The sequence below is a fragment of the Salmo salar genome, chromosome ssa09, assembly GCF_905237065.1.
Source record: "Salmo salar chromosome ssa09, Ssal_v3.1, whole genome shotgun sequence".
Taxonomy (NCBI): Eukaryota; Metazoa; Chordata; class Actinopteri; order Salmoniformes; family Salmonidae; genus Salmo; species Salmo salar.
This window is the reverse complement of record NC_059450.1, coordinates 147,163,534-147,174,249: the sequence shown is the minus strand read 5'-3', so window position 1 is coordinate 147,174,249 and position 10,716 is coordinate 147,163,534. Positions and strand designations below refer to the sequence as shown.

Sequence of the window (10,716 nt, the reverse complement as noted above, 5' to 3'; positions counted from 1 at the left end):
GGTTTGAGGGGGGGGGGAGGAAGGGAGAGAGGTTTGAGGGGGGGAAGGAAGGGAGAGAGGTTTGAGAGGGGGAAGGGAAGGAGAGAGTTTTGAGAGAGAGAGAGAGAGAGAGAGATATATATAGAGAGAGAAAGAGAGAAATATATACTGCTCAAAAAAATAAAGGGAACACTTACACAACACATCCTAGATCTGAATGAAAGAAATAATCTTATTAAATACTTTTTTCTTTACATAGTTGAATGTGCTGACAACAAAATCACACAAAAATAATCAATGGAAATCCAATTTATCAACCCATGGAGGTCTGGATTTGGAGTCACACTCAAAATTAAAGTGGAAAACCACACTACAGGCTGATCCAACTTTGATGTAATGGCCTTAAAACAAGTCAAAATGAGGCTCAGTAGTGTGTGTGGCCTCCACGTGCCTGTATGACCTCCCTACAACGCCTGGGCATGCTCCTGATGAGGTGGCGGATGGTCTCCTGAGGGATCTCCTCCCAGACCTGGACTAAAGCATCCGCCAACTCCTGGACAGTCTGTGGTGCAACGTGGCGTTGGTGGATGGAGCGAGACATGATGTCCCAGATGTGCTCAATTGGATTCAGGTCTGGGGAACGGGCGGGCCAGTCCATAGCATCAATGCCTTCCTCTTGCAGGAACTGCTGACACACTCCAGCCACATGAGGTCTAGCATTGTCTTGCATTAGGAGGAACCCAGGGCCAACCGCACCAGCATATGGTCTCACAAGGGGTCTGAGGATCTCATCTCGGTACCTAATGGCAGTCAGGCTACCTCTGGCGAGCACATGGAGGGCTGTGCGGCCCTCCAAAGAAATGCCACCCCACACCATGACTGACCCACCGCCAAACCGGTCATGCTGGAGGATGTTGCAGGCAGCAGAACGTTCTCCACGGAGTCTCCAGACTCTGTCACGTCTGTCACGTGCTCAGTGTGAACCTGCTTTTATCTGTGAAGAGCACAGGGCGCCAGTGGCGAATTTGCCAATCTTGGTGTTCTCTGGCAAATGCCAAACGTCCTGCACGGTGTTGGGCTGTAAGCACAACCCCCACCTGTGGACGTCGGGCCCTCATACCACCCTCATGGAGTCTGTTTCTGACCGTTTGAGCAGACACATGCACATTTGTGGCCTGCTGGCGGTCATTTTGCAGGGCTCTGGCAGTGCTTCTCCTGCTCCTCCTTGCACAAAGGCGGAGGTAGCGGTCCCGCTACTGGGTTGTTGCCCTCCTACGGCCTCCTCCACGTCTCCTGGCCTGTCTCCTGGTAGCACCTCCATGCTCTGGACACTACGCTGACAGACACAGCAAACCTTCTTGCCACAGCTCGCATTGATGTGCCATCCTGGATGAGCTGCACTACCTGAGCAACTTGTGTGGGTTGTAGACTCCGTCTCATGCTACCACTAGAGTGAAAGCACCGCCAGCATTCAAAAGTGACCAAAACATCAGCCAGGAAGCATAGGAACTGAGAAGTGGTCTGTGGTCCCCACCTACAGAACCACTCCTTTATTGGGGGTGTCTTGCTAATTGCCTATAATTTCCACCTGTTGTCTATTCCATTTGCACAACAGCATGTGAAATTTATTGTCAATCAGTGTTGCTTCCTAAGTGGACAGTTTGATTTCACAGAAGTGTGATTGACTTGGAGTTACATTGTGTTGTTTAAGTGTCCCCTTTATTTTTTTGAGCAGTGTATATATATATATATATATATATATATAGAGATATATATATATATATATATATATATATATATATAGAGATGAGAGAAATAAATATATATATATATATATATATATATATATAGAGAGAGAGAGAGAGAGAGAGAGAGGGAAAAATCAAGACCTTGTTTCCTCTGAAGATATTTCCATATCTGAATATGACGATCTTCCCAGTGACGTTGATCCTCATCTTTCTCTCCAGCTGGAAGAAGTCCTCTGTACGCCCATAGTTCACATACACCAAGTGTATGTGTGTACACAACCAAGACAACGCAGGAGTGGCTTCAGGACAATGTCCTCGAGTGGCCCAGCCAGAGCTCGACTTTGAGCTGTCTCCATTGTTTAGACCTGCTGGCTGAGGGGCTGATATCTGGGGTTATAGCACCGTCTAGTGACTGTAGTGGAGGGGCTGATATCTGGGGTTATATAGCACCGTCTAGTGACTGTAGTGGAGGGGCTGATATCTGGGGTTATAGCACCGTCTAGTGACTGTAGTGGAGGGGCTGATATCTGGGGTTATAGCACCGTCTAGTGACTGTAGTGGAGGGGCTGATATCTGGGGTTATAGCACCGTCTAGTGACTGTAGTGGAGGGGCTGATATCTGGGGTTATAGCACCGTCTAGTGACTGTAGTGGAGGGGCTGATATCTGGGGTTATAGCACCGTCTAGTGACTGTAGTGGAGGGGCTGATATCTGGGGTTATAGCACCGTCTAGTGACTGTAGTGGAGGGGCTGATATCTGGGGTTATATCACCGTCTAGTGACTGTAGTGGAGGGGCTGATATCTGGGGTTATATCACCGTCTAGTGACTGTAGTGGAGGGGCTGATATCTGGGGTTATAGCACCGTCTAGTGACTGTAGTGGAGGGGCTGATATCTGACGGTAGGCAATTAAGGTCACAGTTATGAAAACTTAGGACACTAAAGAGGCCTTTCTACTGACTCTGGAAATCACCAAAAGAAAGATGCCCAGGGTCCCTGCTCATCTGCGTGAACGTGCCTTAGGCATGCTGCAAGAAGGCATGAGGACTGCAGATGTAGCCAGGGCAATAAATTGCAATGTCCGCACTGCAAGACAGTAATGTCAGTGTTCTGCCATGGCCAGCGAAGAGCCCGGATCTCCATCCCATTGAGCACATCTGGGACCTGTTGGATCGGAGGGTGAGGGCTAGGGCCATTCCACCCAGAAATGTCCGGAAACTTGCAGGTGCCTTGGTGGAAGAGTGGGGTAACATCTCACAGCAAGAACTGGCAAATCTGGTATAGTCCATGAGGAGAAGATGCACTGCAGTATTTAATGCAGCTGGTGGCCACACCAGATACTGACTGTTACTTTTGACCCCCCCCCTTTGTTCAGGGACACATTATTCCATTTCTGTTAGTCACATGTCTGTGGAAGTTGTTCAGTTTATGTCTCAGGTTGTTGAATCTTATGTTCATACAAATATTTACACGTTCATTTTGCTTAGAATAAATGCAGTTGCCATTGAGAGGACGTTTCTTTTTTTGCTGAGTTTAGAAGTTATGCACATATGGATAAATCTTAAGCTGTCAGTATATAAAAGTAATTCAGCACCACTGAAAATGTTTCTAAAACGATACTTTATTTTCTTTCAAATTGTAAAAAGCAGACAACCTGCAAATCTGTGCATACATGTGATCTTATTGGAAAACTGACATTTCTAATGAAAGGCAACCCCTTCCTACGTGACAAGAAAAAAAAGGCACCAACATTGAATCATACTGTATCCCTTCCAACATCATGAGCCAGTCCCTTTGAACATTCCCAGGAGACTCCAATTTACAGCATCAGAGAGAAAGGACAGTACAGAGATGACTAGCGACAGTATACATTTGAGATCACAGGACAGTCTCCCCTGAGATTAACGATAAAGAGCCGAGGTCCTCTGCCCTCCTGTCAATCACCAGACTAACTACAAAAGACTAATAAAACTACAAATCCCAGTTACATAAGGAATTAAAGCAGGTTCCCTTTTGGCATCATTCCCAAAAATGCATCTGACTGGCAAGGATCACAGTCTAGCGAGCATGGTGAACACTTTAACCGATTATATCTGACAACAACGTCCCAGCCATTTCTAAATATTACATTTATAAGCCATTGTAGACTTCAGGCTAGGTTCCAATTGGGAAAATCCCTGAAGATGAACCCTTTCCCTCCTACCCCTGTAGACCCTCTACAGTTTAGGGATGGGCTTGGCTGCCACAGCGATGCTCTCGATGGCACACTCGTCAGACCCCCGTCTGATCCTGAAGAAGCCCCCCTCGCCCCACGCCGTCCCCCAGCTGTTCTTCACCACCCAGAACTTCTGACCCGTGACGTGACATTGGCCGTAGCCCACCAGCAGCACCGCGTGGTTGGTCAGCTCAAACGGGTTGTAGGGGTCATGAAGGCCCGTGTGGTGGTAGATACCCTCCTTGTAGTGCATGAAGTCAGGATACACCTGGACGAGAACAGTGTGAGGAATACACCTGACATTTTGACTTAAACTAATACTGGCCATCACTCATATAGCTAGCCAATGCACAAACCAACGTGTGTCCCACCTCGAAGGCCACCCCCATGGGTCCGTTCTTGACCAGTTCCAGCATCATGGCAGACTCGCTGCAGCCTCCGTAGAACCCTCCCACGTAGCTGTAGTCCGAAGTGTAGTGGCGGAGACAGCCATCAGGAACGTCACACGGGGAATCTGTCCCAGCGTACGGATAACACGACTCTTCCACGATCCCAAAGTCCTGGACGTACTTCCCAATGAGGTAGGGGAAGCCACCGTCACAACCTGAGAGGGAGGAGAGGGGAAGTAAGAGGGGTTAGATGTGGGAGAAATACAAACACCGTTGAGGTACAATTATGCAGAGTGTGCTCGCTCATTACCTTGGGAGTACTGGGAGCAGGAGACGACCTGCTGTGGGCTGAAGATGGGAGTCTCGGTGTTGTTGGTTTGGAGTCGGACACGAGCCTCCAACATTCCCATTAAGGCAAAGGAATAGCAGCTACCACACGAAGCTGAAGCCCACAGAGTACCAATCAAACCCTGTCACAACCAATCAAAAACCTCACTGCAACATCAGTGACCACTAAGAACCAGACACCCAGTCAAGCAGTCCGTGGATCCTCTTTAACCTGCAACTAGAGTTCTGTGGGAATGAACCCTAAAAGCCCATTTATGTTTGAGACGAAAATGTGGTCGGAGGCTTCGTATGGAGGGTGTGACGCAATTGTGGAGCCTCCGGAGGTATGCAGAGGCAAAGTTAAGCTCCGTACCACATCGCACCTCAAACTGAAACAGAGGGCTCCGTATAGCTCTGATTGACGGGAGGTAGGGGCGGTACATCCTGTATAAACAAACTCACTTCCTTCACAATAGTTCTGCAGTAAATGCTGTACGGCCACTGTCGACCATGCAGAGCCTTTTAGGCAGGGCAGAAAGCCCCACTCACAGCAGAAGGCCCCTGTTAAAACCCTTCAGAGCCCCTAAATCCCAGCCGTTGCCCTCTCAGCCATGCAACAACTCACTACAGACACGAGCGCTGTGTCTGCGGGGTTGAGATGGGAACAGGGACCATTGATTTAGCAGTGGTACAGCAGGCCCTGTAGAGGACATTCCTAAGGCCTCAGACACAGCAGACAGGCTGAACATTAAACATGGGTTGGGAGAGGACACAGATATTGCCAAGAGTCACGATAGACAAGTATTAAGTAAGGTAAGTAGTAAGGTATTTGACCCGGCGTGTGTTACCCTGGTTGCGGACAGGACTGAGGTAGTTGACTCCGTTGGCGTCTCTCCAGTCCCAGCGCTCAGGGAGGCCGGCCGCCATCTTGACTAGCGTTGCTGTCACAGGGGCGGGGCCAACACGTCTGGGGAGGAGCATAGACTCATACAATAAGGGAACACCATAGACATTTCTTGCAATGAATCCAAAATGAGTGTTGCTATTGAACACCTTTAGGTACTACCTCAGTTAGAGTCCTGTTTCATACCTACTGACCACCACCAATGTGATCTCTTCCCCAATGGTGAGGTGAACACAAGTCCCCCCCACACTATGGATTAGAGTCACAGCATGGACTGTACTTAGTTCCCACCATATTTCTGACACCAAACCATTACTTTAAAATCCATGGTGGGTGTACGCCCTTGTACAGAGTGCCTCTTACCAGAGCAGTCTAGACGAGTTGGGGCCAGAGACAGTGTTCCATTATCCTAAAACAGAGCCCTGTAGCCTTGGACTCACCTGCCATGACGATTCTCTCCAGGGGACCAACTGTCCCTCCCACATTATCAAATAGCTTTTGACACCCCCAGTTTGATCGTTGGAATGTGATAATGAGGCGAAGGTGTGCATTAGGACCACGCAGACACCGCCGAGCGGTCAGTAGGCTGTGTGGAGTGTTTGACTGGATAAAATATATTCCATTATGTTCCCCCCCCCACTTCCAAAACCAAAGTTAAGACTGATTTCACCCTTTTCTTTCAGAAGTAACAAATCTCACAGCTGACAGCCTCATCCTGCTTCTTCCTTGGGGATGTAGTACGTGTGTGAAGTTCACCAAAATGAATTTCATAATTAAATTCCTGTTTCAATACATAGTTTGACAAGTGAGTGAGTGTACCTGGGGATGTGTGAAGCTGGTCCCCCAGCCCTGTGCATTAGCTGCTGCAGAGTGTAGGTCTCATGTTCGCTGTAGGCCGTGGCTTTCCAGGAGCTCTGGGCCATGTTGATGGAGTCAATGAAGTCCATGTTGTGTTTGTAGGACCTCTGGAGCAACCTGCGGGAGGGGAGGGAGGAGTAAACAGACCTGGAGCAAACTGGGGGAGGGAGGAGTAAACAGACCTGGAGCAACCTGGTGGAGGAGTAAAGACTGATTCTACCTCCGCATTGCTTGTTGTTTTAGGCTGGGTTTCTGTATAACACTGACATCGGCTGATGTAAAAAGGGCTTTAAATACAATTTGATTGCCATATACCCCACATGAGGAGTAAACAGACCTACACCGCTCAGGCCAGGGAGAGAGAGAGAGCACCGCTCAGGCCAGGGAGAGAGAGAGAGCACCGCTCAGGCGAGGGGAGAGAGAGAGCACCGCTCAGGTGAGGGGAGAGAGAGAGAGCGAGAGAGAGAGCACCGCTCAGGCGAGGGGAGAGAGAGAGAGAGCGAGAGAGAGCACCGCTCAGGCCAGAACACGACTCACACTTGACACACGAGCAGTGACCGACGGCCAATGTAAAAGAGTCTAAAAACAAAGCAGACTGCTTGTTTTTCAATATGAGCAATGCTCACAGTAAAATGGGACCATGGATGAAAAATAGACTTCCAGCCAACTATAGAAGTTTAATGTGAAAACATAGCTGATTATTGGAGAGCATTATTATTGGGCAGTGTGTGTCAAGCCCCCTATAAAACCCTGAGACTACTCACATGTTATTGGGATGGTAGCGGTGTGTGTGTAGGGAGCGAGGGGGTATTGGGACAACCCTCTTGGCAGTGAAGCAGGCCCAGTTGTTCCCCAGAGAATCATGGACCCAGCCTGGCAGAGTCTGGTCACAGTAGCTGGTCACCTCAGAGCCCTGCTCAGAGTACTGGAACAGAGGAGAAAAATCAGTCTGTGTACGAGGCGTCCCTGTGTGTTGTGTAGAAAGAGGACAAACACATTGAATCTTTATGGTCTGAGTTGGAGATTAAAAAGCAGAAGATCAACAAGTCAGTGATGTTTTATTCAAGTGGATGTGGCAGTTACCCTGATAACAGCTTTCAATGAGAGAGAGAGAGCAGACAGCGTGGCTTTATGAACAGCAATGAGTAAGTAACAATGGGCTTTTCCAGTGAAGCATGTGGTGTGTCACTGTGCTGAAACAAGTCCAGACGGTTTCAATAAGGAAGTACAAGTGACATGCAGACATCAGCTCTACCACGTAGGAGGGACACCTCAACATTTCCCCTGATAAAGTCACAAGGAAGTCACGTGAAAAAGCAAAACGAAATACAACCCTGAATGAAAAAGTAGCAACACAACAGTGAAAGTAACTTTGAAACACAAGCCTGAATGCATCAATGTAGCAACAGATGTAAAAGCCAGATTAGTGACTGAACCACCAACCCTACAATTACAGGAAAGGTGACCAGCCATGTGTCTGAAACGTAATGTGCAAGGCTACAAGGTAGGAGGAGTTCCGTCGCGGCCGGCCTGCTCATCAGGCAGCCGCCTATGGCGGGAGATTGATGGCATTTAATGAGCTAAACTGACCAAGATGCACCTCTAACACATAACCTCACAATTCTGCCCCAAAACAATGACAAGTCCCCTCAACCAGTGGCATATGGGCTTTTTAGGTGACAGCTGATGCCACCCTTTGATAAGCAGTGGCCACTCTGTCAAAGGCACAAAACATTTTGCTTGTCCATTCCCAGCATGCCTCTCCAGGGAGCTGCTATAGAGACATCTGTGCAGCACTTCAACATCCCATCAAATCCTGTAGCAGATAAAGGATATGGTAGAACAAGTATGTGGCCTTTTCTGTAGCATACAGGCTGGAGATAAAAATGAGTGTAATTCCATAACTGCCAAAAATGTTCCAGACCTCTTGACAGAGATCGTAGTATGCTACTGTTATAGACTAACGTGTAACCCTGAATGAAACACAAGTGAGAGCATAAACCTGCCTTGAAGAAGCCAAACCACTTGTAGTCGTTGAGGACAACCTCAAAGCCCTGATTGTAGATGAGGGTGAAGAATCCCGTGTTCCCCAGGTCGTCCACCGCCACAGACAGCTTCTCCAGGTGCACCGTTATCGACTTATCAATAGTGTCTTTTTTCAAACAAACAGAGACATATTTTGGTAATTACTTCTCAATTCAACTTTGGGCTTCTTCTGTATTGCAAAGTAAGACGGGGTAGACACTAACATTGGGCAGTGGTGAAAGTTGTATCAAACATTGTATCATTGATTGTGCTTTTTGTAACAATAGTCTACAAACAGAGGCAATAGTAGACTACCGGGTCAAGTTTACACTCGAACCAATTAAAAGTTTGTTACATAGTCTACTTGATTGTTTAAAGCGTGAGGTTGTTCCGTATTTCCAGCTCTTACCCATCAGAGAGCAGTTGATGCCTTTGTCTTGCCCCCCCTTCGATACCTGGAACACCCAGGAGCCCAACAGGTCTTCATATGTGCAGTTGGCCGGGGTATCAGCCTGGGAGCCCTCCACCCAGAGCAGAAACACACACAGCAACACACCGCTCACCTTCATCACGTCACACCGCGCTCGTTTTTACACAACTACGCAGAGAGTTGAGTCTAGGATAATAACTAGCGAGGAACTTCACTCTACGTAAAAGCACAACTAGAAAAAGATAGGCTATATTTCCCCGAACTTCGATGCAACTGCGAGACGTGTTTGTACTTTGTCCTCTGCGCTTTTGTACAACCAGAATGAACTTTCCCTTCGGTCATATGACCCGCTGCAGCTTCTCACGTGACTCGCTGCGTCTTGCTGCCGGGATCTGTTGGATCGGAGGGCCATTCCTCCCAGAAATGTTTATGTCTCAGTTGTTGAATCTGGTTATGTTCATACAAATATTTACACATGTTAATTTTGCTGAAAATAAACGCAGTTGACAGTGAGAGGACGTTTATTTTTTTGCTATGTTTATAAGGATTAAGGTTAGGGTTAAGTTTAGGGTTCAAATCAAATTACATTTCATTAGTCACATGCGCTGAATACAACAGGTGTAAACCTTACAGTGAAATGCTTACTTACGAGCCCCTAACCAACAATTCAGTTTAAAAAAAAATACGGATAAGAATAAGAAATAAAAGTAACAAGTAATTAAAGAGCAGCAGTAAAATAACAACAGTGAGACTATATACAGGGGGGTACCGATACAGAGTCAATGTGAGAGGGCACCGGTTAGTTGAGGTAATATGTACATGTAGGTAGAGTTATTAAAGTGGCTATGCATAGATGACAACAACAGAGAGTAGCAGTGGTGTAAAGAGGGGGATAGGGGGGAAATGCAAATAGTCTGGGTAGCCATTTGATTAGGTGTTCAGGGGTCTTATGGCTTGGGGGTAGAAGCTGTTTAAAAGCCTCTTGGACCTAGACTTGGCGCTCCGGTACCGCTTGCCGTGCGGTAGCAGAGAGAACAGTCTATGACTAGAGTGGCTGGAGTCTTGACAATTTTTGGGGTCTTCCTCTGACACTGCCTGGTATAGAGGTCCTGGATGGCAGGCAGCTTAGCCCCAGTGATGTACTGGGCCGTACGCACTACCCTCTGTAGTGCCTTGCGGTCAGAGGCAGAGCAATTGCCGTACCAGGCAGTGATGCAACCGGTCAGGATGCTCTCAATGTTGCAGCTGTAGAACCTTTTGAGGATCTCAGGACCCATGCCAAATCTTTTTAGTTTCCTGAGGGGGAATAGGCTTTGTCATGCCCTCTTCACGACTGTCTTGGTGTGTTTGGACCATGTTAGTTTGTTGGTGATGTGGACACCAAGGAACTTGAAGCTCTCAACCTGCTCCACTACAGCCCCGTCGATGAGAATGGGGGCGTGCTCGGTCCTCCTTTTCCTGTAGTCCACAATAATCTCCTTGGACTTGGTTACGTTGAGGGATAGGTTGTTATTCTGGCACCACCCGGCCAGGTCTCTGACTTCCTCCCTATAGGCTGTCTCATCGTTGTCGGTGATCAGGCCTTAACATTGTTGTGTCGTCTGCAAACTTAATGATGGTATTGGAGTCATGCCTGGCCATGCAGTCGTGGGTGAACAGGGAGTACAGGAGGGGACTGAGCACACACCTCTGGGGAGCTCCAGTGTTGAGGATCAGCGCGGCGGATGTGTTGTTACCTACCCTCACCACCTGGGGGCGGCCCTTCAGGAAGTCTAGGATCCAATTGCAGAGGGAGGTGTTTAGTCCCAGGATCCTTAGCTTAGTTATGAGCTTTGAGGGTA

At 47.9% G+C, this 10,716-nt stretch overlaps 1 protein-coding gene across 1 annotated transcript; it reads right to left on the bottom strand.

The window, feature by feature from the left end:
• Positions 1 to 3,332: 3,332 nt before the first annotated feature.
• LOC100196094 (dipeptidyl peptidase 1) lies at positions 3,333 to 9,219 on the bottom strand. Its single transcript, XM_014215295.2, has 8 exons — positions 8,855 to 9,219; positions 8,427 to 8,572; positions 7,185 to 7,345; positions 6,382 to 6,537; positions 5,507 to 5,625; positions 4,642 to 4,773; positions 4,314 to 4,546; positions 3,333 to 4,210 (listed from the first exon to the last, which is right to left on the bottom strand). The coding sequence occupies exons 1-8, from the start codon at positions 9,012 to 9,014 to the stop codon at positions 3,944 to 3,946; spliced, it is 1,374 nt and encodes a 457-aa protein (XP_014070770.1). The 5' UTR covers positions 9,015 to 9,219; the 3' UTR covers positions 3,333 to 3,943.
• Positions 9,220 to 10,716: the final 1,497 nt, after the last annotated feature.